The 27,195-nt window shown below is 47.0% G+C and overlaps 2 protein-coding genes across 3 annotated transcripts; both read right to left on the bottom strand.

Moving 5' to 3' along the window:
- Positions 1 to 1,555: 1,555 nt before the first annotated feature.
- atp1b2a (ATPase Na+/K+ transporting subunit beta 2a) lies at positions 1,556 to 15,036 on the bottom strand. Of its 2 annotated transcripts, XM_062383967.1 has the most exons (9): positions 14,757 to 15,036; positions 9,566 to 9,694; positions 9,205 to 9,309; positions 9,002 to 9,081; positions 6,805 to 6,930; positions 3,870 to 3,929; positions 3,523 to 3,549; positions 2,909 to 3,004; positions 1,556 to 2,776 (listed from the first exon to the last, which is right to left on the bottom strand). In XM_062383967.1, the coding sequence occupies exons 1-9, from the start codon at positions 14,860 to 14,862 to the stop codon at positions 2,612 to 2,614; spliced, it is 894 nt and encodes a 297-aa protein (XP_062239951.1). In that variant the 5' UTR covers positions 14,863 to 15,036; the 3' UTR covers positions 1,556 to 2,611. The 2 variants fall into 2 exon arrangements, with proteins under 2 accessions (XP_062239951.1, XP_062239952.1); XM_062383968.1 differs by lacking the exon at positions 3,523 to 3,549 and having other exon boundaries at positions 14,757 to 15,035.
- Positions 15,037 to 15,595: 559 nt separating this feature from the next.
- Positions 15,596 to 22,561, bottom strand: LOC133950327 (uncharacterized). The gene is made up of 8 exons (XM_062384577.1): positions 22,512 to 22,561; positions 20,906 to 21,085; positions 19,865 to 20,354; positions 18,746 to 19,264; positions 18,267 to 18,660; positions 17,990 to 18,079; positions 17,447 to 17,518; positions 15,596 to 17,346 (listed from the first exon to the last, which is right to left on the bottom strand). The coding sequence occupies exons 1-8, from the start codon at positions 22,559 to 22,561 to the stop codon at positions 16,367 to 16,369; spliced, it is 2,775 nt and encodes a 924-aa protein (XP_062240561.1). The 3' UTR covers positions 15,596 to 16,366.
- Between the last annotated feature and the right edge of the window lie 4,634 nt (positions 22,562 to 27,195).

Raw genomic sequence — 27,195 nt, forward strand, 5'->3', positions numbered from 1 at the left:
CCCCTTTTCCGGTGCTCCTTGGCCGGCTTGCTCAGCTCTCTCGGGATATTATCTGGGATCGCGCCGGCTGTTGAGGTCCGTAGCGAGAGGAGAAACTCTCTGCTGAGAGCTTTTCCTGGAGCTCCGCGTCCACTCGCCTCGCAACAGGTAGATCCCGATAGTAAAGTCACCGTGATAATGATCACAAAGAATTCCAGGAGTGTTCCCATAGTTAGCATGGCTGAGTCACTGACAGTTTTCACATTCACACACAAAATACAAAATAAACACTCCCCTAGAACAAGTTAAAAGCAAAGATAAAAATGACTACGAGACTGGGTAAACTGCTGGGTCGCACGCTGAGGAGCGTGCGACCCAGCAGTCACAAAGCTTAGCTTTGTGTCTTTAGCTTTGAGGGGTTACATTCTTTGTGTGTAACTGCTCTGGAGGTGTGTTTCTGTTGTTGTGGACATTTCACTTGTTGTTGTGTTGGATTCATTTTAAATCTTAACTTTGATCTGAATAGAATGTTGTGGCCAAAGGTCAGTGACCTTTATAAAGTATATAGAAGCATATGCACAGAATCTTCCCTGGTAGGTGGAGTCATACGACCACATGGTTCTACCTCTTGATTCTGTGTCGTCTGGTTTGTGTCGTATTTCTTTTTCTTCCATTAATCAAAGAAAAGTTTTTTCTTTTCAAGTTCTTAGTTTTTTAATTTGACTGAACACAAGGACAGTTCCAGGAGAATCCATCCAATCAAAAACAAGTTACGACATATGACATTTTACAGCAGGACCATCTGATTGGCTGTTCACATTTCAAAGTGTTCCAGGAGCCTGAACCAGGTTTGTGGTTGTCAGGGTTCTTCATTACATCACATGTCATTTAGCTGAAGCTTTTGTCCAAAGCGACTTACAATTATTACACTCAACATTTATGAGGGGCTCAGTATCTTGCCAAGGACACTTCGGCATGCAGATGGGAAAGAGTGGGATTTGAACCGGCAACCTTCTTGTTGTAGAACCACCACTCTACCATCTACCACTTCTTCAGGTTGAATCAGGAGCTTTAGTCCCACAGAGCTGGATCATCTCTTATCAGGTCAATCACCTCACAGCTAACCAGGGTCTTCAGAGACCCACGAGATCCTCTGAGGAGCTTCTGAAAGATCTAGATTCTCCTCAGAGGATGAACCTCCGTCAGCTGCTGGAGCCCAACAGAACCAGCCTGACCAGTAAAGTGCTCCCAGTACCACAGACTGCAGCTGCCTCACTTGTTTCCTGTTCACTGGAAGATGCACAGAAGCTCATCTACATTTTAAACCTAAATAACAAAGTTTTAACTTTAGTTTCTACTGGTTTTTGTACTTCATTTTGTATCTGACTTGTTTTGAATCCTTATGTTCATGTGTTTACTGATATCGATAAACATTAGAAATGAAATCAGTGTTGTACCTGTTGTATTGTAAAGATATGAAGAACAGTCGACTTGCTTCTTTACAGTGTGTTTGATTTCCTGCAGTTCAGCTTGAAGCCACCAGGGGTTCACCTGAAAAACTCAAAGTGTCAGACACACAATGAGAACTCATGTAAACGACATGTGATGGAAACAAATGAGATAATATTCAGATCTGCTCTTGTTATTAATGATAGAACAGTTTTAATATAAGATAAACCTGATAACCAGCATCATGTGACCACAGCCTGAGTTCAGCTGGATAACTGAACCAGATCCAGGATCTGTTGAACCCGCTTCGTGGAACAGACCCTGAACTGGACTCTGGTTTACCTCCTGTTCCTGAACAGCCAATCAGAGTCAATCATACCCGATGTTTACAAAATCATTTTAAATTGTGAAATAGTTCCATAAACAAACAAGTGATGAATAAATAAATAAAGATGAATAAATTAACTGAAGGTTGATCAAGAGTTTGGTTTGTGACCCGTGCAGATTGATATGATTATTGATCGTCTGTTGTTCAGTCCTCAGTCAGTGACATCACAGCGTGTGTGCTGGTTTCAGGGTGTGGTCAAAGCTGTAGTCATATGGAGGATCACGTCACGGAAAATTACAAAACACGAAATGTGTGTTTACACGGGATCATGTGTCAGTGAATGCATCACAGGGTTTTAACAGGGCACATCTGGGATCATGTGAGTCAGTGAACGCATCACAGGGTTTCAACAGGACACATCTGGGATCATGTGAGTCAGTGAATGCATCACAGGGTTTTAACAGGACACATCTGGGATCATGTGAGTCAGTGAATGCATCACGGGGTTTCAACAGGACACATCTGGGATCATGTGAGTCAGTGAATGCATCACAGGGTTTTAACAGGAGACATCTGGGATCATGTGAGTCAGTGAATGCATCACAGGGTTTTAACAGGACACATCTGGGATCATGTGAGTCAGTGAATGCATCACAGGGTTTTAACAGGAGACATCTGGGATCATGTGAGTCAGTGAATGCATCACAGGGTTTTAACAGGACACATCTGGGATCATGTGAGTCAGTGAATGCATCACTGGGTTTTAACAGGACACATCTGGGATCATGTGAGTCAGTGAATGCATCACGGGGTTTCAACAGGACACATCTGGACGAGGCGTTCACTGCGTCGTGTCTATTTGTCATTGATCCGCAGCTTGAAGGAAACCCGTCCAGCGAACTTGTCCCTCTCGCTGCCGGGGGACAGAGTGTTGGAGTTGATTTTACACTCCACGCTGATGTCTGTGTTCAGAGAGGCGTTCAGAAACTTCACGGCCACCAGCGGCTGAGTGTAGTTCACCTGAGGCATCAAACACACGTCAGGACCAAAGTGATGAGACGCTCGACTTCAACACATCAACCCTACCGACGGGTTATAGATCTACTGTATATAGATCTATAACTAATGTGTCGCATGGAGTGTGTGTGTTACCTGAGCTTTCTTGCCGTAGTACGGGTAGTACATGAGATTGAATGTTCCATTAGGAGGATAATACACCAGCTGTCCAATCTTATCACTGTCCTCCCTCTGAAAACACACACACACACACACACACACACACACACACCCACACACACACACACACACAAACACACACACAGACACACACACACTGATTGATGTAAGCTCCCTCCACATAGAGGGGTCATTGAATTTCATTGGCCAGACAGACGTCACCGTGGTTACCAGGTCTAAGGGCGTGGTTTCATCATCAAATCATAACAGATATGATGTGAAGGTCAAATCTGTTAAACTGTGGAGCAGCTGTGTAACTTCATAACAAGCTCTACCAGAAATATGAAATAATCCTGATATTTAAACATTCAAATCAACTGGAAATCTGGAATTTTCTTTATTAATGGTTTCATGGCAACAGAACACGTCTTATAAAATACAGAAGAACAAAGTTCACACTGAGCAGCAACATATAGAAGTGAAGACTGAAATATGAAATGTGGACCTGATGGGGACCAGAGAGAAGGTTGAGGATCTATGAAGCTTCAAGGTTCTACTGTTCTACTGTTCTACGGTTCTATGGTTCTTACCCACTCATCCATCCCCACTCTGTACGACTGAAGAGAGACAGACAGGTTCAGACAGACAGGTACAGACAGACACATACAGACAGACACGTACAGACAGACACATACAGACAGACAGGTACATACAGACACATACAGACAGACAGTTACAGACAGACAGGTACAGACAGACAGGTACAGACAGACACGTACAGACAGACACGTACAGACAGACAGGTACAGACAGACAGGTATACACAGACACGTACAGACAGACACATACAGACAGACAGGTACATACAGACACATACAGACAGACACGTACAGACAGACAGGTACAGACAGACAGGTACAGACATACAGGTACAGACCTTGGCTCCACAGGTGACATAAGGAGACTGTCCGTCTTTTCCCGGCAGCATGTTGATGACCTGGAGAGACAGACGTGCAGACAGACAGGTCAGACACATACAGACAGACACATACAGACAGACAGGTACAGACAGACAGGTACAGACAGACAGGTCAGACAGGTACAGACAGACAAGTACAGACAGACAAGTACAGACAGACAGGTATACACAGACAGATACAGACAGACACGTACAGACAGACAAGTACAGACAGACAGGTACAGACAGTGAGGTACAGACAGACAGGTATACACAGACAGGTACAGACAGGTACAGACAGACGTGCAGACAGGTACAGACAGACAGATACAGACAGAGTAGAGACAGACACATACAGACAGACAGGTACAGACAGAGAGGTACAGACAGTTAGGTACAGACAGACAGGTGCAGACAGACAGGTCAGACAGGTACAGACAGACACAGACAGTCAGACAGATACAGACAGACAGGTACAGACAGGTCAGAGGACCTTCACTAGCTTCATGAAGCATCTTGATGCATTTCAATGTTTCACATCCACAGTTTTCTGCATCACTGCACATGGCTGCTTTCATCAGTTAATATTAGTTAAAACAATCAGTCAAATATGAACTCTCTTTTTATTTAGAAACCGTTTATTACATTTATTACAATTGTGCTTTGTAATGTAAATGTTGTAATTTGTGGAGTTGATGATGCAGAGCAGACGTGTTTGTGGACGATCGACCAGATGTTCATCTAAAAGCAACTTTATGTTTATGGTTATTGCTCAGAGACTTTTACTTCATGGCCTCTTGGAGCCTAACTTTCTGTGTCTCTTTACAAATGGTTGAGATCTCACATCTGGGGTCTCACTCCGGGGGTCGTCCACAGAGACATGAAGACAGGATGTGTCCCTCCCTGATAAGACATCAGGAGGGTAACAAGTACCTTCACATACCCAAGGGGAGGGGCTGTGGGTTATAAGAACACATGTCTCATGTGGACATGTCCTCCAGTTGATGTGGACTGTGAGTCCATCTGCAGATGATGGATTCAACTCACAGAGAGACAAGTGTTGGACTTTGAGTCACAGAAATCATAAATCAAACAGTGAGTCTATGACAGAGGTCAGTGCTCTCCACTGATTTCATTCGTTCAGTTGAGACTTGTGTGCTGCACCTGAGGTTTAAAAGGACAAACTGTGATTACAGCCTTTACTGTATCAAGGTGGCCCCGCATGGCCCTGCATGGCCCCCCTCAGCAGCACCCCTGCACTGAGGAGCATCACATCACTGGTCCACAAGTGACTTTGCTCCACTGATGTTTTCTAATCATCATACTTAGTGTTAACATGTATTTTCCCTCTATTATGTTTGTTAAGGTAAAAGGAATGTATTGAGTCTGACGAATAAACGGTGAATATAATAAACGTCTTGTTTATTATGAGTAACATTGGTAGAAGAGGATGGCTGCTAATTACAAAGTTTGACGAAGCTAGGCCATACGAGTGTTGGAAGAATGAAGTCAATATCTGGAGACGAGTTACAGATCTCGACAAAAGAAACAAGCCCTCGCGGTCGCTTTGGGGCTTAAAGTGAGAGCGAGGGAAACAGCCATGGAGATACCAGCGGATGATTTGAACAGTGATGACGGTATGGTGACATTGTTCGTGAAACTGGACTAGGTGTTCTTAAAAGAGGAAAAGGACCGTGCGTATGAATCCTATTCGTACTTGGATGGGATCGTGAAGTACCGTGCTGTGTCCATGGCGGACTACACTATTGACTTTGAATAGAGATACAACCGGATGAAAAAGTCCAACATGCCACTTCCTGAGGCCCTGTTAGCTTTCAAGTTGCTAGACATGGCTTGTCTCCACAAGAAGATTCTCGGTGGGAAAACGTCAGGCACATCAAACGGAATACAAGTGAACCAGGATGTGGCGTTCTTCACGGAGCGAAAACATCTGAATTCATATTTATGTTCCTGAACAAACAGGAAGTTGCTTCTTCTGCAACAATGAAGTTTAAACACAGCGTGTGTGTGTTTGTGTTTGTGTTCGTCTCTGTCCCCTTCACACACAAACTGATAATCACATATTTATCATCCAGTCCTTTATTCTAAAACAGTTATTAATCAATGATGACTCTGGATCGTTCCCTCACTTCAACCCTGATGTCCTGACTGTGTGTTACACCTTGTGAAGGAGTGAAGCAGGGTAAAGCGGTGCAGTGGGTTTAAACATGTTTCTAATAAACTCTAGAGAATCAAACAATCACAAAGTCACGTCAGTCCAGTGCGTGTCCTGATAACTTTTGATCAGGGATGGTGTTAATTATTAAAGTGTAAAGTGAGTTCAGGTCAGAGGAGGAATCAGAATCAGACTCTGACACCGACCAGACCTTTAATGTGCGTCTGTCCTGAAGTGGCAGTGTTATGACATCATGAAAACAATAAACATAACGAAACATGAATGGATTAATGTTCTGTCTCTGCATCGTGATGCATCTTAAGGCCAATGTATGCTTCTCCGAGTCCGTTGCCCTAACGGACTCGGAGAAGCATACCCTAACCCGTAGTTGTGATTTTGGTTTATTGTGATGTAGGGAATGGAACAGGAAGTTTCCATTCCGAAATCCTGGCGTTAGTGGACCAATCACAGCCAAGGGCTATCCGTGGGCTCTCCGCCATTTCGACGTGTAGTTAGAAAAATGAGAGCTGCACGAAAAGCTCTCCGAGGAGCCGGAGAGAGGCCCGGAGAGGGCGTTCCACGTTGGAGAAGGCGGTCCTATCTGTCCGTGTCCGTCAAAACTGAGAAGCATACATTGGCCTTAAGAATCAAGACGCCTCCACACCTCTAGCAGTGAGACAGGTGGTATTGAGTGTCCTGCAGTTAGGGTCAGGGGTCAGAGGTCAGAGGTCGACGTACCCGATTCAGTTTGATGAGGATGCAGGGCTGACCTCTGCTGTAACCATAGAAACGATCTGACACCCCAGAGCAGTCGTCCAACATCGTTCGATTAAACTGACAAGAACGTTTTGGATTGTTCCTCACCTGTGGAGAGAGAGACAGGTGAGCAGAGAGAGAGACAGGTGAGCAGAGAGAGAGACAGGTGAGCAGAGAGGGAGACAGGTGAGCAGAGAGGGAGACAGGTGAGCAGGGAGAGAGACAGGTGAGCAGAGAGGGAGACAGGTGAGCAGGGAGAGAGACAGGTGAGCAGAGAGGGAGACAGGTGAGCAGAGAGGGAGACAGGTGAGCAGAGAGAGGGAGACAGGTGAGCAGAGAGGGAGACAGGTGAGCAGAGAGGGAGACAGGTGAGCAGAGAGAGAGACAGGTGAGCAGAGAGGGAGACAGGTGAGCAGGGAGAGAGACAGGTGAGCAGAGAGAGAGACAGGTGAGCAGAGAGGGAGACAGGTGAGCAGGGAGAGAGACAGGTGAGCAGAGAGGGAGACAGGTGAGCAGAGAGGGAGACAGGTGAGCAGAGAGAGGGAGACAGGTGAGCAGAGAGGGAGACAGGTGAGCAGAGAGGGAGACAGGTGAGCAGAGAGAGGGAGACAGGTGAGCAGAGAGAGAGACAGGTGAGCAGAGAGAGAGACAGGTGAGCAGAGAGGGAGACAGGTGAGCAGAGAGGGAGACAGGTGAGCAGAGAGAGGGAGACAGGTGAACAGAGAGAGACAGGTGAGCAGAGAGGGAGACAGGTGAGCAGAGAGAGAGACAGGTGAGCAGAGAGAGAGACAGGTGAGCAGAGAGAGAGACAGGTGAGCAGAGAGGGAGACAGGTGAGCAGAGAGGGAGACAGGTGAGCAGAGAGAGGGAGACAGGTGAGCAGAGAGAGAGACAGGTGAGCAGAGAGAGAGACAGGTGAGCAGAGAGGGAGACAGGTGAGCAGAGAGGGAGACAGGTGAGCAGAGAGAGGGAGACAGGTGAACAGAGAGGGAGACAGGTGAACAGAGAGAGACAGGTGAGCAGAGAGAGGGAGACAGGTGAGCAGAGAGAGAGACAGGTGAGCAGAGAGGGAGACAGGTGAGCAGAGAGAGGGAGACAGGTGAGCAGAGAGAGAGACAGGTGAGCAGAGAGAGAGACAGGTGAGCAGAGAGGGAGACAGGTGAGCAGAGAGGGAGACAGGTGAGCAGAGAGAGGGAGACAGGTGAGCAGAGAGAGAGACAGGTGAGCAGAGAGGGAGACAGGTGAGCAGAGAGAGAGACAGGTGAGCAGAGAGGGAGACAGGTGAGCAGAGAGGTAGAGAGTGTGATGGGATATTTTGCATTTAGATAAGTTTAATGAAAGAATGATAAGTATATATATATATATATAATGTTGTTGCTAGAATGTTTCCCGCAGCTGATCAATCAATCAAATTTTACTTGTATAGCCCTTTTTTACAAATTACAATTCATCTCATAGAGCTTTAACAGGGTGTGACATCCTCTGTCCTTAACCCTCAGCAAGACTCTGGAAAAACTACTAAAAACCCTTTAACAGGTACAAATACATATAAACCTCAGAGACACATGTGAGGATCCCTCTCCCAGGCATACACAAGTGCAATAGATGCCACGTGTAGGAGAACATCATCAAGATTAAAGTCTTCAAGATTAAAGATTAAAGTCTCTAGCAGCATTTGATGAGGGTAGACATCCCGAAGGACAACCCCAACATGACAGGTGCTGATGTGTATTGGCTGGAAACTCCTGCTGCTGAAAGTAAAGGGTTTTCACAGCAGGGGTCATCCTACTGTCCTCAACAGGGTGACTATAGGTGTTTAAACGGCGCAGATGAGGGGGTCTGAGAAAACGGGGGTTTCACTGTGAGAAACAGGTTTGAGTCTCAGCAGAGGCCTGATGGAAATGTGTAGTGAGACTTCGAAGGGGTCCTCATTCAGACTGAAGGTGACCAAATCTAAGCCTGAAGACACCACGCAGAGAGCTGATTGGATAAACATTCTGCCTCTTATTTAGTATAAAGCAAAGGTGATTCTATTGTTCTGTTTCATTGACCCAAGTCTGACTAAGTGACAAGGGTGCTCTGGCCCCTAGCCACAGCTAGGTTGAATTGTATGAACCAGAAGATAATTGTTTGTCGTGTTATGTATTAAAAATCCCATTACAAGAGTGAGACAGGTTTACCTCTCCACTGTCCTCCTGAATGAAGAACTGATCTGGAGGACAGTCATCATTGGTCTGAACCTGGTAGCTGTCATTGTACGCTGCAGACAGGTGGAGAGACAGACAGCTGATCTGATCATAACAGTGAACTAGACTTCATTTAGTTTCATAAACATGAAATCAAGATAAATATTAATAATATTATGAATTTAACGATGTCTTACGAGACAGGAAGGAGTTGAGGTTGTGGACGAAGCCGCCCCAGCTCTCAGTCTCTGACACAGAGAACGTGATCTCCAGCTGATCGCCCTTCGGACGAATCATCATCCCTGAAACATGGTGACATCACAAGTATTAACCAATCACAGCCTGGCTCTTGTTATCTAATCACAGCTTGGGGCTTGTTAACCAATCACAACCTGAAGGGATGATGGATGGGACTTCTCAAACTGGGACATAATAGTAATATAGTGATTGTAATGTAAAGTAATAGTAATATAAGGTATTGGTGATATAAAGTGATAGTAATAAAAGTTATGACCCTTCCAGCGGTCACGTGATGTGTCGTGTGTTCGATTCCCTCACCTGGAGTGACCAGGCGGTCCTGCCACGTGGGCTTGTAGTCGTCCAGCGTGAGCAGCATCACGTACATGGTGAGAACAAACATCCCGGCCAGGAACAGGTAGAAGACAAGGTAGAAGAGCAGGATCAGACCTAAGGGGGGGGGGGGGCATACACGTTTTTATATCACAATATCTGAAACCCCCCCCCATTAGATGTCATCATAATAATCCTCTTGTGTTTAGCCCCGCCTCCTTCTGATGACCTACATTCAGTCTGAATAGAGGGGGGGAGGTGGGAGGGGGAGACCGATGGGGGAGGGGTTAATCTCTGTAAAGTCTTCTTCTTTGTTCTGTTTATTGAAAGGTGGTGACCAGCGTCTCTGATTGGCTGTCAGCAAATCATCGGCAGGTTACCATAGCAACCAGACATCAAGGTTCTCTCCTCAGGACCCCCCCCCCCCCCCCCCCAGGGGCCAGGACTGTCTCTGTGGGATCATGTGGGCCAACGGCAGCCACTGCTGGTGACGGGGGTTCGATGCTGTTATTGTTGTTGTTGGTTCGATGCTGTTGTTGTTGTTGGTTTGATGCAGTTGTTGTTGTTTCGATGCTGTTGTTGTTGTTGTTTTGATAAAGTTGTTTTTATTGGTCATACGTGACGAGGCCTCACACTGAACCTGTTAAACTTCCTCCTGCAGAGTTAATGTGATCAGACGTGTCCACTGGTGCAGATTAAACCAGATTAACAGAAACCTGATCCTGGATCAGAGCTTCAGGGTCACCATCATATGAAACACACTTTCTCTCATCACACATCGAAAGTTCCAGACGTTCGATTCCCGTATGTTGCCACCGCTGGACCACTGTCCCTCCGGTCTGTACAGGTGTCATGTGATGTGGGACATGTGACCAGTGACATGTCACATGTGTTCATTCAGTGATTGAATCGAATTGATTGGACAGAACTGCAGTATTGTTACCATGGATACAGCAGTGATTAAAGCTGACCAATCAGAGCAGACGTCGTGAGTCACATGATGTTTGAACATGACAGCAGGTTAACGTGTTTGTATAGAATCCAGATTAAAAACACATGTAAAATGTCCTCATAAAGACATTAAGACCTGTGTGTGTGTGCATGTGTGCATGTATGTGTGTCTGTGTGTGGACAGATTATATTCCAATCAACCTAGTCTGTCTGTTTAATCCAGATTAACATAAAACTCTGTTCAGTTTAGTGGGTGTGTGTGAGTGTGTGTGTGTGTGTGTGTGTGTGTCCTTCAGACTGCATAAAGGCCAACATCCCCTGCCCTGGTGCATGATGGGAGACATTTTGACATCATCATAGCGTGGTTATATAAAGACTGAGCAACACGTGTATTTTTCGTACGGTTGAACAAGGTCTTTTTTTACAGTCGTGTATGTTTGACTATTTATTCTGTGACCAAATAAACTTTTGTTCTTCATACATCAGAAATGTCGTTTCTTAAAAAGAGTCAGGAGAACGAGTCCAGAACTTTGTTCCATCCAGACGTGCTTATTGTAATTCATTATTATCAGGCTCCAGCAGGAAGTCGTTAAAGACTCTGCAGTTTGTCGTCAATGCTGCAGCACGTGTCCTGAAGACAACCAGGACCAGAGACCACATGTCTCCTGTGTTAGGTTCACTACACTGACTTCGTTACATTGAGAGTTTAAAATCCTCCTCCTCACCTTTAGATAATATGGCACCATTAAACCTCAAAGAGCTGTTAGTACCTTATCACCACTTGAGCCCTGAGCTCCCAGAATTCAGGAGGAGCCAGGAGGAGGAGCCAGAGCTTCAGCATCCAGCTCCTCTCCTGTGGAATCATCTCAGCTTCAGTGCTGGAGGCAGACTCCTTCTGTACGTTGAGGATTCAAACCTTCCTTTATGATAAAGTTATAGTCAGAGCCGGTCCAGGTTTGACTTAGACCTGATCTGAGTTCTGCTGCTCTAGGTCTAGAACACATGTGTCAAACTCAAGATGAATTATATAGGGCCCGCATGATCAAATCTATTTACTATTAGAGCTGGCCCACCGGCAGTGTTTTGCAAGTTCTCAATACAAAATGAGTATTGAGAATTCCTGAGGGTGAGTGAACAGGTCGGGATGGGGTACGTGAAAGTTCTAGACCAATGGCTGGGGGGTTGTGTGAGATGGAAGGCTCTCATTGGCTGATGAGTGGGCGGGTCAAGAGTTGATGACAAATCCCAAAATGCACTGCCCATGTGTCAGCACGTCAATCGCGACCCGCGAACGCTATCCCTCCCAAAAAAAAGGCTAAACGATTGGTGGAATTTGAAAACAGTAGTTTTCAGGACAGGTGGGTGATGTGCGGTCAACAGAGTGGATTGGTGGGAAGGATCCGAGAAAAGATGAAGGAGGAAACGTCACAAGTGAGTCGTTATGTGGCAAAGCCTTGAAAATGGAACATGTGATGAGCATCATAACATTAGCGGTTAACTTTATCAGAGCCAAAGGTTTAAATCACTGCCAGTTCAAGTTAGGGTTAGGGTTAGGGTTAGGTTAAGTTCAGAATATAATAATAATAATAATACATTTTATTTCACAGCGCCTTTCATGTCACTCAAGGACGCTTTACAATTTAAAACAGGAGCAAACAAATAACAAAACAATTAAAATTAAAAGTGCAAGTAAATACAGCATGGCAACTACAGTGTGAATGCAATCCTGAAAAGGTGGGTTTTGAGAGAGGATTTGAACTGAGGGACGGAGTCAATGTTTCGGATGTCAGGTGGGAGTGAGTTCCAGAGTTTGGGAGCAGAGCGGCTGAAAGCTCTGCTCCCCATGGTGGTAAGCCGGGCAGAGGGGACAGTTAGATGGATGGAAGAGGAGGATCTGAGGGAGCGGGTGGAGGTGGCAGTGTGAAGGAGGTCAGACAGGTAAGGAGGGGCAAGGTTGTGGATGGCTTTAAAAGTATGAAGAAGAATTTTAAAGTTGATACGGAAGTGAATTGGAAGCCAGTGGAGTTGCTGTAGGATGGGGGTGATGTGGTGGAAAGAGGGGGTGAGGGAGATGATACGGGCAGCTGAGTTGTGGACCAGTTGGAGCTTATGGAGGGATATAGGGACTTGCCCTATCACACAGGGGTGCGATGGCTAAGCCAGGGAAAGGTGCTGGAAAGTTTGTTCCTGTTGCGTGAGGAGATCTGTGAGTTTATGGAAAGCAAAGGGAAAGGCACAACAGAGCTCCGAAATAAAACGTTTCTCTGTGACATCACGAGCCATCAGGGGAGGGGCCGTGTCATCACTGACATGTACGCTACAGTGAGGGCTTTTAAAACCAAGCTGCGACTGTGGGAGACGCAGATATTGCAGATAGAAACATAAGCAGTTAATGAACCTGATTTTATTACTTTTAAATTTATTAATGTATTATGTATTATTTATATTTCATTTATTTCCTAATTAATGTTGTTTTATCATTAATACTCTATAGGCCTTGTTAGTTCCAGGATCAATATGTGCACTAAGGTTCTTTCAATAAGTTTTCAATAAACGTTGAATCCTTCAGGCCCTTGACTTGTAGCAATTTTTAATTTTGGCCCACTGTGTATTTGAGTTTGACAAACCTGGTCTAGAAGGTCGGGGTCACATGACACACAGAGCTTCTCTTTCCAGCTTCTCCTTCCTCTTCTCAGTCATTATCTCATCAAAGAAATGAATATCTGATCAATACATGTTACTGACTGGACTTCTTCCCCGGAGTCCCTTTGTCTCACCGTCCACAGATCGTGGATTATGATGATGATGAATCAGAGATCGTAATGGTGGATCCTGTATCGTGTTGGCATCAGATACGGGAGATGGACCAGGACCGAGGTGGCAGCTGATGATGGATCCTAACTGGCGGCAGTGGACAATGACTGTGGACTATAGTGGATCTGATCTGGATGGTGGATCCTGGTCTTGCTGGTTGCTGACCATACACCAGGATCACATCAGGACTGATTGACATATAGTGTTGAAGTTATCCTTCAAGATGTCTACCCTCATCAATGCTGCTAACAACTTTAATCTGATGATGTTCTCCTACACGTGGCATCTAGTGCACGTCTGTCCGTCCTGGGAGACGGGTCCTCACATGTGTCTCTGAGGGTTAGGGACGTCTCACCTTGTTAAATCCCTATGAGGCAAACTGTGATTTGTGAATACGAGCTTTACAAATAAAAATGTATTGATTGATGAATGTCAAATTTAAAAAAGTTGTCATCACTGTTCTAAAATGATAAAGCGAAGTTCCTCTTTAAAGATCTGACCATGATAGTGGAGATATGAAGTACTGCAGCAAACACACACACACACACACACACACACACACACACACACTCGTCCAGCCTCCTTTAAGAGAGACAGACATAGAGATTATAAATAGAGAGAGAGAGAGTGACCTTCAGACGGGACATGGCTGACAGAGGACGAGCGAGCATCACTGACACTGAGCGAGAGTTCATATGTTGTTTATAAAGTTTAATATGATTCTGTTTGTTTCTATAACTTCTCACAAGGTTGTGTTGATTATAAATAACCATATTTATGATTATTCTTCATAATAAAATGAATTCATATGAATTCAAAGATTATTCGGTTTGAGAGAAAAGTTAATGAATCAAACTGTTTGAACTATATAAAATATACAGCATCTTTCTACTTGTATATAATGTTGTTTAATATTAATCATATATAAATCAATTAGTTTCATGTATTTTCATTGTAAATATAAACTGTGTTCAAACATTATTTATATTACTGATCGACCTGCTAATGATCTTAGACTCCGACGTGACGTCATCAAACGTGTGAATCTCTAAGGAAACGTCACAATTTAACATTATTATTAAAATAATAATTTCTCATTCAGTGTTTTTGATCATCAAATGATCCGATTGAATCTCTACTGATGAATCACTGCAGCACTAGTGTTATATAGTCATCTATATCATCAAGTGTATTAATACATGTCTTTATATACATTAGTGTCATTATATAGTTGTAATTATATATGTGTATTAATTCGATGAATTATTTGTATTATATAAATATAAAATATTATATGTGTGTGTTAGAGTCGGAGGTAAAACGACAGTGGCTGAGAGAGAGAGAGACAGAGAGCGAGAGAGAGAGAGAGAGAGTGTGTGTGTGTGTGTGTGTGTGTGGGGGGGGGGCGACTCACCCCAGCTCGTGGCGGTTCGACCCAGCAGCTCGTGGGTTCGCGGGTTCCAGAAGTATTCCCGCCAGTCGCTCGAGCCTTTGCGGTCTTCCTCCTTGGTCCCCGACATGATGCTGAAGATGAAGATGAGGGTAGAGATGAAGATGAAGATGAAGGTCTCACACGGAACCAGATATCTCCGCTTTATCAGCACGAGCTTCCCGCCGCAGCTTGAACATTGAATTTAAACTGATCCGTCAGAGAATTGATCCGCTGGGTCGACGTGATGAGAGAGAGAGAGAGAGAGAGAGAGAGAGAGAGAGAGAGAGAGAGAGAGAGAGAGAGAGAGACAGAGGACGGTGTCACTGCGCTAACCCTCCCCCTCCTACAATATGACTGACGCCACATCTCACTCCACCAATGACAGACCGGATTTGTCAGCACAGACTCGACCCCCTGTACTTTGTGTTCTACATTTTTTTTTTTTATTTATTTCGTGTTCTACATGAAGAAGATGGGGGGGGGCCTGAAGTTTATAATCTGATATCATGTTCTCCATGACGTCAGTTTATAAACTTCAGACGTCATGGAGAACATGTTACCATGGTGACTGATGAACATGTGATGAATGTAAGAACCATGACGTCATCAGATTTCTGCTCTTCACTCGCCACCAGGTGATTAATATGACGTCATCACCTGACAGCCATCATCATCCCTCTATTCATAAACAGGTGATAGAAATCATAAATGATTCTAGTTTAACTTTGTTAACTTATGAATCTCTGTCACCTACTGAAAACACAAACTACCAAACCTGAAGAAGAAACAGGAAGCAGAGAAGAAGAAATACAGGAAGTGCAGCAGGTGGAGTTATTTTACTGTGAAGATAACAACAACTGAGGTTTGGTCAAATACACAACAAAGAGCAAAGATATAAAAGTTAGTTTATTATCCACCAACGAGCTGAAACCATCAGCTGGACCAGTGAGAAGCTCTCAGGTTGGTTCTCCATCGTGTTTACAAACAAGTGCAGATGTTCATCACTGGAGACACGTCTTCTGCCTGGTCAGTTGTTCAGCAGCAGAGATCACAGACACACAACATTTCACTGTGAACGTGTCCGACTGACAAACTCTGTTCTGACACCAGTCAGAAAAATTCTGCTTCTACAAAGAACTGGAATCATCGTCCTGTGATGGTTTGTCTCCACCAACGTTCAGTCTACAATCATCTGGTTTTCCTTATGAGGTCACTGTGACCTTTGACCTTTGACATCCAATCATATCATCTTTGAGTCTAAGTGACACTGAAATTCTTTAAAGGCATAACAAGTTCTATTACAAGAGTTCTACGATTACAAAGGTCTACGTTAAGATTTCTGCGATAAAGCAGATTTTCCTTAGATACTCAGTTTCTAAGAAGTTTGCTTCCGTTGACTTTTGAACTTCAGGATCGTTTCATTAATAGAAAGTTTCAGGAACCTGTGATGGAAAAGGTTTTATTTTATTTTCAGAGCCTGGAGGTCTGCAAGACTTGTTTTCATTATAAGGAAACACAATACATTATTATCTGATACCGTCAACTGTGTTCAGGGCCCTCGTGGGCGTGTCTGTCAGAAGTGGGCGTGTCTGTCAGAAGTGGACATGTCCAGAGTGTGGATTGGTTAGAGGTCCTCCTGTGGGTGCATCTGGGAGAAGGTTCCTGGCTAGCTGCCTGTTGATTGGGTAGTTCTGGGCCAGAGACTCATCAGTCCACTCTGTTCTGGGCAGCAGCTGGTCCATGTGAAGCCCGGGGGCCCGGTGTAGAAGTGGATATGGACTGATGATGGGGTCCCGCTCCACAAGTGAGAGTCCTATGGCCCGATGAAGTCCATCAGGTCCAAATGGAGTGCCGGTCAGAAGAGACGAGGTGTCCCGGTCCAGTGTGGACTGCAGTACCTGGGTCTGCTGGTCCATTTGGTACAGCTGCTTCTTGTGGACCTGAATATGGTCCGGCTGGTCCAATCTAGAATGGCATAGTTGCTTTTTATGAAGTTGCAGGTGGTCCTGGTGGTCCATCTGGGTGTGGTAATGCTGTTTCTTGTGATTCTGGATGCTTTCCTGGTCCTGGTGGTCCATCTGAACTTGGAACTGCGGTTTTTTCTGGGTGTGGTCCTGGTTCTGCTGGTCCAACTGGAGATCGTACTGCTGTTTCTTCTGATTCTGAACATTGTCCTGGTCCTGGTGGTCTATCTGGGCATGGTAGTCTTGTTTCTTCTGGTTCTGGGTGTGGTCCTTTCCATGTTGGTCCATTTGGGCCTGGAAGTGCTGGTGCTGCTTCTTCTGAGTTTGTGTTTGGTCATGTTCTTGATTCGGTTGTTCCTGGGGGTCTTGAAGGTCCATCTGGGCGTGGAACTGCTGCTTCTTTTGGCTCTGGATTTGGTTGTGGACTTGGTTCTTTATGTCTTTCCAATGTCGACCTCTGAGGACAGGCTCAAGGTCCAGACAGCGCTGACAGACCTCCTTCCCGGGTACTGCCTGCACCAGAACGTGGACTCCCAGCTGTCTCCAGACGGCCTCCTTCTCTGCAGATGACCACGGGCGACGTCGGACCTTTCTCTGAGCCACAGGAACTGAAACACAGATGAAGAGGTGATAAAACTGAAGATCTCTTAAAAACCAGAAGTAGCTCCTGATGGTTAGTGATGGATTCATGAATCCAGGTGGACCTACCTGTGAGGGGAGTCTGCAGTCTGGACTCTGGTGGAACCGAGGAATCAGGTCTGTTGCTGCTCTTTGATGGAACTACAGAAGGTAAGAGACAGAGAGGAAGGAGGTCAATAGAATCTTCTACTGGACATTCTGTGAAGGGATGACTGAATAATAAAGGGATAAAGATAATTGTTAAAATGAGGTTTCCATTTTTCACTTACTGAGTAACATCCACCTTAAAAGTTGTCTGGATCATCTGAGTTAATGTAGCTTCAGGCAGAAATACATATTTTCATTCGTATTTCACTCACCTTCTATCTTTGTGATGCATTTACAAAGAAACATCATAAAGCTGAGAAGGAAAGAAAGCAAACAACCTGCAGCGTCTAGGGTCTGATGTTTGTTTGACAGCTGCAGTAAATGAATAATAATCATGAAGTCCGTCAAACATTAGTCATATTTAACTAAAGTAAATGTCACATGACCTTCAGATTTAGCCTCATCTTACCTGTGCATATGAACACGTGTTTATCATATCTGAGACCCTGCACCAATCAGACTCACCCACAGGACTTGGTTCAGACTCTTGACTCGACTTCTCATTCCGTGAGTGGACCAGTTGTTTCTTCAGCTTGGTTCCTCCTTCAGGAGCCACTGGAGAAACAAAGAAGTAAAACATGATCCGTTCTGAACTTCCTCCTCAGCCTGACGAGCTGTGAAGAATCGTAAACTGACCCTGGCTGCACCGCCTCACAGACCAGAGTACTAAGAGGATCTGGTCAGGATCAAATTCAGCTGAGTTCTGTTTAACCATGTGTCCCGAGGTTTGACCCCTTGTTACCTGTGTCCGGGTTCAGCAGCCCCAGGTTGTCCCACTCTCTTCCCAGGATGTGGTAGAAGTCAGTGGTTTTGGCTGCAGCCTCCCAGTCTCCGTCCTGCAGACTCTCTCCGATGGCAATCTCACAAACTGTTTTCAGTGTGGTCTTCACCGCCAGCGGAGGGCGGCTCCATCGGTACCCGGACGCCTTTCTGGCAGCAGCCAGCGCCAGGCTGAGGCGGCCTGGAGCCAGAACGTCCAGCAGGGCGTGGACCCCAGAGTCCAGGGATTTAGCTGCCAGTAGGAACCTCCCGAGTTCCCGCAGCTTCTGACTGACATAATCGTACCTCTTCTGGCTGCCATCTTGGTTCCCCATCAACTTGTTTCCATATTTACAGATCAACCAATCAGATTTGACCTGGACAGAGTGAAGAAGCGTAGGATTAACACAGAGAGGGGTAAAGGATGGACACGTAGAGACACAGGACACCAGGTGAGCAGACCTGATGTGAGATGTGGTCCTGGTTCATGCGATGCAGGACTTCACTGCAACTCTCTGATGCTCCGCCAGAAATTGGAAGGAGGCGGGAAGCTGCGGCTTGGACCCTAATGCGCTTCCTTGGCCGATCCACCCCGGGGTCAGAGGTCGCGTTCTGATCCCCACTGGGTGCAGCAGGATCGGGCTGCTTGGACCCGGGTTCACAGGTCTGTTCTGCTGCAGCTGTGTCCCCTTGGGGGTCAGACAGTGTGTCCTCCGTGGACCTGGAAGTCCTGTTGTCTCCTCGATCACAGACAGACTTTCCTGTGTAGTCAGATGTGGTGTCCGACGTGGTGTCTGTGGTGGAGGCGGAGTCTTTGGAGGGGTTGGACGACAGCTTCTTACGACAGGAGGCCTGATGTTTCCAGAGATCAGAGCGAAGGAAGAACCCGAGGCAGAGCGGACAGGGCAGGTAGTTCCTGGCATCGACCTCCTCTGAGGGCTGACGACACGGGATGATCTCCCCACTGCCCTGTCTGATCACCTGAGGAGGCAGACAGACAGGTAAACAGACAGACAGGTACACAGGTAAACAGACAGACAGGTACACAGACAGACACACAGACAGACAGGTACATGGACAGACAGGTACACAGGTAAACAGACAGGTAATCAAACAGAGAGGTACACAGACAGACAGGTACACAGGTAAACAGACAGACAGGTACACAGGTAAACAGACAGGTAATCAAACAGAGAGGTACACAGACAGACAGGTAAACAGACAAGCAGGTCCACAGACAGGTAAACAGACAGGTACACAGACAGGTACCCAGACAGACAGGTACACGGACAGACAGGTAAGCAAACAGAGAGGTACACAGACATACAGGTAAACAGACAAGCAGGTCCACAGACAGGTAAACAGACAGGTACACAGACAGACAGGTACACGGACAGTGAGGTAATCAAACAGAGAGGTACACAGACAGACAGGTAAACAGACAAGCAGGTCCACAGACAGGTAAACAGACAGGTACACAGACAGGTACACAGACAGACAGGTACACGGACAGACAGGTACACAGACAGGTAAACAGACAGACAGGTACACAGACAGATGGTTGTCCCCAGGTGAACACACCTCGATGTTGTGGAGGTAGTTGCCTCTGCAGCGGAGGTGGTCCAGCAGCAGGTGGCGCTGTTTGGAGCCCGTGGGCAGCGTGCTGGCGGCCATCACCTCCGGCTCCTCTGTGTGTTTTCTCAGCAGGTGTCGGGCGATCTTCACCTGCGGACGCCGACAGAACACACAGTACTGTCGCTTCCCTCCACTCCACATTCTCTTCACCGTCACGCCCTCCTCCTTCTTCTCCTCCTGACCTCGCCGCTTCTCCTTCTGACCACGCCTCTTCTCCCCTGGGCCCCGCCTCTTGTCTGCGGGGCCCCACTTCTTCCCTTTCTGGCCCCGCCTCCCTAATGACACAGCGGCTCGGCGGCGGCGGCGGCTAGCGGGTTTCTTCAGCTCCTCCTCCAGAGGGGGGGGCTGCTCACACACGTGGTCCTCCGTGTTTGTGGCCATGGCAACGTCAGCTTTGACCTCCCTGATGACAGCGGTCTCCACGGTAACGGCCGACCTGATGATGACACACACAAACAGCGTCTGATGAAGAACACTCGAGTCACAGTCACACCAGTTGAGTTTATCCAGGTTTGTACACAACAATGAACACACACACATTTACACAGTAACACACACACACTGACACACACACATTTACACAGTAACACACACAAACTGACACACACGTACACACACATTTAAACTGTAACAAACACACACTGACACACACACATTTAAACAGTAACACACACACACAAACTGACACACACATACACACACATTTAACCAGTAACAAACACACACTGACACACACACATTTACACAGTAACACACATCAGCTGCTGGATGAGGTAACAATGGACACACTGTGCGGAGGTCAGACAGCGGACGGAACATAGTCGGAGCAGGGTGTGTCCGATAATGGAAACCGATCCACTATTAGCTAACATGCTAACAGCTGACGGGAGATGGGCTAACCACAACACCGGCGCTGTTAGCATTTGTTAGCATGTGAGGAGCTAACATGTAACTGCTTTTCACGTGAAACGAAGAGAAACAACTCACATGTGCAGCCGTGTAAACAGCGACTTCTTCTTCTTCTGCTTCTTCTTCTTCTGTTGCTGGTGCTTCTCCACCTCCACCCCCCCCACCGCTTCTTCTTCTTCTTCTTTTTTTTTGACGGGTGGCAAACAACGATTTGGTGTATTACCGCCACCAAGTGGTGTGGAGTGTAGATCAAGACGTCTTCAAATATATCAGAATCAGAATCACAATCAGAATCAGAAGGTGTTTATTGCCAACTAGGTTTACACCTACCCGGAATTTGCTCTGGTTATTGGTGCATACAATGAACATAAAAACACAATAAATAAAACACACATAAGAAAAACAATAAACACAATATATAAAATAAAAATATATAAAAGATATAATAAGTGAAGTAAAAAGTGAAATGCAAACAGTAGAACAGTGTCAAATTGCAATATGCAATGTAATGCAATATAGGTGTCAGGTGCGGGTTCTATTGAGTCAAAATAAAATGTTTATTAAAAACTAAAATGATATTTTCTCTGCATTTAAGAGAGATTTAAGATGATAGTTTTTGTCTTTTCTACTGAACTTTTTACTTTAGTTGAGTTAAAGTTACCGTTACAGTTAAAGTTTAATTAAGTTTAGTTTAGTTTAGTTTAGTTTAGTTTAGTTTAGTTTAGTTTAGTTGAGTTACAGTTACGGTTACAGTTACAGTTAAAGATTAAGATTAACTTAAAGTTTAGTTCGGTTTGGTTTAGTTAAATGTTATTCTAGCTAAGGTAGTTAGTGATCTTTGATGCACCAGCTCATGTTTTCACTCATCATGTTTAAATGTTTAAATGTTTCTCATCCTCCGTGAACGCGCATCCCTTCAGGCGTGTGTCGTCACGAGCTGTGATTGGCTGAGAGGAAACATTGTCGGGCGCATGTGCAGTGGGTGAGCGCGTGCAGCCTGTCTGTGAAGTTTGTTCAAACTGAATAAAGATTTAATTCAAGTTTGTTTCAACCAATCAGGAAGTCAACCTGCTCATCTACCGACAGACAGGCCTACGGACAGACAGTCACCGACATCAAGCAGAGACACCGGGACGTCGCCGCGTATGGAGGACCATACATGACATAAGTAAAAATAAATAAATGTATAAATAAATACAGAAATAAATAAATAAATGAATAAATAAAAATGGAAATAAATAAATAAATACAGAAATAAATAAATAAATATGTTAATACCAAAAGAAATGTCAAAAGAAATGTCTTAAATATATTTTAACATTTATTTTTTCCCTGATACATTTCCTTTGCATTTGCAGTGTCCTTATGCTAATGAGAAAGGCGGGCCTAACCGCAGTCTCATGCAGGATTGGTCACAGGAGTGTAATGATCCAGCCCTACTACTTCTGCCTTTCAATGCTGGTGTCCAGTAGCTGTTTGCAGCGTTGAGCCAGTTCACACTTAAAATGAACTAGTTCCAGTTCAGAGGGTTAGTTAAGGTTATTTTTATTGGGATGATTTAGGTGTCAGTAGTCCTGACTGTGAGCGTCACGTCTCGTGTTGTACTGAGCACAATGAGCGAGCCGAGAGGAGGAGGAGGAAACAGAAACTCCAGCTCGGTCAGTTTCCTGGTTTGACGTCTCACCTGCTGATGTTACCGTTCTGGTTCAGAGTCCCTCTGTTCAGAGAATACATCATGAGTACACAGCTGTCTCTCTGTCTGTCTCTCTGTCTGTCTGACTGCCTGTCTGCCTGTCTCTCTGTCTGCCTGTCTGTCTGCCTGTCTGTCTGTCTGTCTGTCTGTCTGCCTGTCTCTCTGACTGTCTGTCTCTCTGTCTGTCTGACTGCCTGTCTGTCTCTCTGACTGTCTGTGTGTCTGTCTCTCTGTCTGTCTGTCTGTCTGTCTCACTGACTTGATCATCTCGATGTGATTAAATAATGTTGATGTTATCTCATCTCTCATTTTCATCCGCTTATCCGGGGTCGGGTCGCGGGGGGAGCAGCTCAAGCAGGGGGCCCCAGACTTCCCTTTCCCGGGCCACATTGACCAACTCTGACGGGGGGATCCCGAGGCGTTCCCAGGCCAGTGTTGAGATATAATCTCTCCACCTAGTCCTGGGTCTTCCCCGAGGTCTCCTCCCCACTGGACGTGCCTGAAACACCTCCCAAGGAAGGCGCCCAGTGGGCATCCTTACCAGATGCCCGAACCACCTCAGCTGACTCCTTTCTAAGTGAAGGAGCAGCGGCTCTAATCCGAGTTCCTCACGGATGGCTGAGCTTCTCACCCTATCCCTAAGGGAGACGCCAGCCACCCTTCTGAGAAAACTCATCTCGGCCGCTTGTACCCGTGATCTCGTCCTTTCGGTCATCACCCAGCCCTCATGACCATAGGTGAGGATAGGAACGAAGATCGACCGGTAGATCGAGAGCTTTGCCTTGCGGCTCAGCTCTCTTTTCGTTACAACGGTGCGGTAAAGCGAACGCAATACCGCCCCCGCTGCTCCGATTCTCCGGCCAATCTCACGCTCCATAGTACCCTCACTCGCGAACAAGACCCCAAGGTACTTGAACTCCTTCACTTGGGCTAAGGACTCATTTCCTACCCGGAGTAAGCAATCCATCGGTTTCCTGCTAAGAGTCATGGCCTCAGATTTAGAGGTGCTGATCCTCATCCCAGCCGCTTCACACTCGGCCGCCAGCCGATCCAGTGAGTGCTGAAGGTCACAGGCCGATGATCCAATGAGGACCACGTCATCTGCAAAAAGCAGTGACGAGATCCTCAGACCACCGAACTGCAACCCCTCCCCACCCCGACTACGCCTCGATATCCTGTCCATGTATATCACAAACAGGATTGGTGTCAAGGCGCAGCCCTGGCGGAGACCAGCATCCACTGAGAACGAAACTGACTGGCTGCCGAGGACGCGAACACAGCTCTCGCTTTGGGAGTACAGGGATTGGATGGCCCTGAGGATAGACCCCCTTACCCCATACTCCCGCAGCACCTCCCACAGTTTCTCCCGGGGGACCCGGTCATACGCCTTCTCCAGATCCACAAAACACATGTAGACCGGATGGGCATACTCCCAGGCCCCCTCCAGGATCCTTGCGAGAGTGAAGAGCTGGTCTGTAGTTCCACGTCCGGGGCGAAAACCGCATTGTTCCTCTTCAATCTGAGGTTCGACGATCGGCCGAACCCTCCTTTCCAGCACCTTGGAGTAGACTTTACCAGGGAGGCTGAGAAGTGTGATGCCCCGGTAATTGGCACACACTCTCTGGTCCCCCTTTTTGAACAGGGGAACCACCACCCCAGTTTGCCACTCCTTTGGCACTGTACCCGACTCCCACGCGATGTTGAATAGGCGTGTCAACCATGACAGCCCCTCAACACCCAGAGCCTTTAGCATTTCTGGCCGGATCTCATCAATCCCTGGGGCCTTGCCACTGCGGAGATGTTTGACCACCTCAGTGACCTCCTCCAGGGAAATTGACGATGAAACACCATCAACCTCGAGCTCTGCCTCCAACATAGAGGGCGTGTTATTCGGATTCAGGAGTTCCTCAAAGTGTTCCTTCCAACGTCCGACAACCTCCTCAGTTGAGGTCAACAGAGTCCCATCCTTACTGTACACAGCTTGGATGGTTCCCCGTTTCCCCCTCCTGAGGTGCCGGATAGTCTTCCAGAAACACTTTGGTGCCGACCGAAAGTCCTTCTCCATGACCTCTCCGAACTTCTCCCACACCCGCTGCTTAGCCTCCGACACGGCAGCAGCTGCAGCCCTTCGGGCTTGTCGGTACCCTGCAACCGAGTCAGGAGTCCTCCAGGATATCATATCCCGGAAGGCCTCCTTCTTCAATCGGACGGCTTCCCTGACCACCGGTGTCCACCACGGTGTCCGAGGGTTACCGCCCCTTGAGGAGCCTAAGACCCTGAGGCCACAGCTAGCCGCCGCAGCTTCAGCAATGGAGGCTTTGAACACCGCCCACTCCGGCTCAATGCCCCCAACCTCCACAGGAATGCCAGAAAAACTCCGCCGGAGGTGTGAGTTGAAGATACCTAGGACGGGGGCCTCCTCCAGACGTTCCCAGTTCACCCGCACTACTCGTTTGGGCTTACCAGGTCTATCCGGAAATTTCCCCCACTCCCTGATCCACCTCACAACCAGATGGTGGTCGGTTGACAGTTCCGCCCCTCTCTTTACCCGAGTGTCCAAAACATGCGGCCTCAGATCAGATGACACGATCACAAAATCGATCATTGATCTTCGGCCTAGGGTACTCTGGTACCAGGTACACTTATGAGCACCCTTATGTTCGAACATGGTGTTTGTTATGGACAATCCATGGCTAGCACAGAAGTCCAATAACAAACGACCGCTCGGGTTCAGATCAGGGAGGCCGTTCCTCCCCACCACGCCTCTCCAGGTGTCTCCATCGTTGCCCACGTGGGCGTTGAAGTCACCCAGCAGAACTACGGAGTCCCCTACTGGAGCCCCATACAGGACTCCATTCAGGGTCTCCAAGAAGGCCGAGTACTCTGAACTGCTGTTTGGTGCATACGCACAAACAACAGTCAGAGTTTTCCCCCCTACAACCCTTAGGCGCAGGGAGGCGACCCTCTCGTCTACCGGGGTAAACTCCAACACCGCGGCGCTCAGCCGGGGATTTATGAGTATCCCCACACCCGCCCGACGCCTCACGCCCTTGGCAACTCCGGAGAAGAATAAAGTCCAACCCTTATCCAGGAGTACGGTACCAGAGCTGAGACTGTGCGTGGAGGTAAGCCCCACCAGATCTAACTGATAGCGCTCCACCTCCCTCACAAGCTCCGGTTCCTTTCCCCACAGCGAGGTGACGTTCCACGTCCCCAGAGCCAGCTTCTGCCGCCCGGGTCTGGTCCGTCGAGACCCCCTACCTTCGCTGCCACCCATGTGGCTGCGCACCCGACCCCAACGGGTCTTCCCACAGGTGGTGGGCCCATGAGATGAAGAGAGGGGGGGTGCCACGTAGTTTGTTCGGGCTATGCCCGACCGGGCTCCGTGGCAAACCCGGCCACCAGACGCTCGCCATCGAGCCCTCCGTCTGGGCCTAGCTCCAGACGGGGGCCCCGGGCTTCCTCCGGGCTGGGTCCCATCTCCTCTTTCGTCGATATTCATTGAGGGTTTTGAACCATTCTTAGTCTGGCCCCTCACCTGAGACCACTCTGCCATGGGAGACCCTACCAGGAGCACAAGGCTCCAGACAACACAGCCCTCAGGTTCACGGGGACACGCAAACCTCTCCACCACGATAAGGTGACGGTTCAAGGAGAGGATGTTGATGTTATGAATCTTGTATTTAGAGTAAACGTCACATGTGTCATCAGAGCGTCTGACGTTCTCAATCAGCTGATCTGAGTAAACACTGTGACAGGTCGGTGCAGGAGGAGGCAGAGAGGTGCTCTCTGATTGGCTGCCCCCCCCCCCCCCGATCGATCAGTTTGATCATTAATCTTGAGGCGATCAGTCGGTCACACAGAGACTCAGACACTTTCTTCTTTTTACTCCTAAGAGTGAGAGCTCTGCTTTCTCTCTGATCTTCATACTGATTTATTCTGTGAAAGCTCAGGTTTAACCAATACACAGTTTATATATTATATACATATATTTATATTATATCTAAATAAAAGTAGAGTCTGATTGTAGAAGGTGAGGCCAGCAGGGGGCGACTCCTCTGGTAGTTTCTATAGAAAGTGACTTCTCTCTTTATAACGTCAGTGAACTGTTTCTGTCTCAGTCTCTAGTTTCAAGTCTTCTTCAAACAGCTGATGTTCATTTAGTGAATTATGATCATTCAGAGTCAAACAGACCATAAAGCACCAGATGGGGGGGTACCACAGTGTGACTGACAGATAGTACCGCCCAATGGATGCAGGTGACAGGTGTAGGTGGGCGTGTCATCCAGCTCTCAGTCAGGCTCCACCCCCGACTCCTCCAAATATGGCAACTTCTGATTTCAAAAAACTAAGATGACGCTGAACACGTTTAAACAGAACATCACAGTGATTGTTGATACCTTACCTGTCTGTCTCTCACCTGCCTGTCTCACCTGTCTGTCTGTTACTCTCACTTGTCTGTTACTGTCACCTGTCTGTCTCTCAGGTCTGGTGTCGAGCTCTAAGTCCAGCGTGTCCATCTCACCTGTCTGTCTCACCTGTCTGTCTGTTACTCTCACTTGTCTGTTACTCTCACCTGTCTGTCTCTCAGGTCTGGTGTCGAGCTCTAAGTCCAGCCTGTCTGTCTCTCACCTGTCTGTCTCTCAGGTCTGGTGTCGAGCTCTAAGTCCAGCCT

This window comes from Platichthys flesus, chromosome 24 (assembly GCF_949316205.1).
Source record: "Platichthys flesus chromosome 24, fPlaFle2.1, whole genome shotgun sequence".
Classification (NCBI taxonomy): Eukaryota; Metazoa; Chordata; class Actinopteri; order Pleuronectiformes; family Pleuronectidae; genus Platichthys; species Platichthys flesus.

What these genes read in the sequence shown, in the direction of transcription:
- atp1b2a (XM_062383967.1), bottom strand. Translation starts at nt 14,862, where the DNA reads ATGTCGGGGACCAAGGAGGAAGACCGCAAAGGCTCGAGCGACTGGCGG. An exon ending in GGACCGCCTGGTCACTCCAG is followed by an intron (nt 9,310 to 9,565) that starts GTGAGGGAATCG and finishes ACCATGTTTCAG; the next exon opens with GGATGATGATTCGTCCGAAG. An exon ending in ACTACGGCAAGAAAGCTCAG is followed by an intron (nt 2,777 to 2,908) that starts GTAACACACACA and finishes TTGATGCCTCAG; the next exon opens with GTGAACTACACTCAGCCGCT.
- LOC133950327 (XM_062384577.1), bottom strand. Translation starts at nt 22,561, where the DNA reads ATGTATTCTCTGAACAGAGGGACTCTGAACCAGAACGGTAACATCAGC. An exon ending in AGGACCACATCTCACATCAG is followed by an intron (nt 18,661 to 18,745) that starts GTCTGCTCACCT and finishes CACTCTGTCCAG; the next exon opens with GTCAAATCTGATTGGTTGAT. An exon ending in ACTGCAGACTCCCCTCACAG is followed by an intron (nt 17,347 to 17,446) that starts GTAGGTCCACCT and finishes TCTGTGTTTCAG; the next exon opens with TTCCTGTGGCTCAGAGAAAG.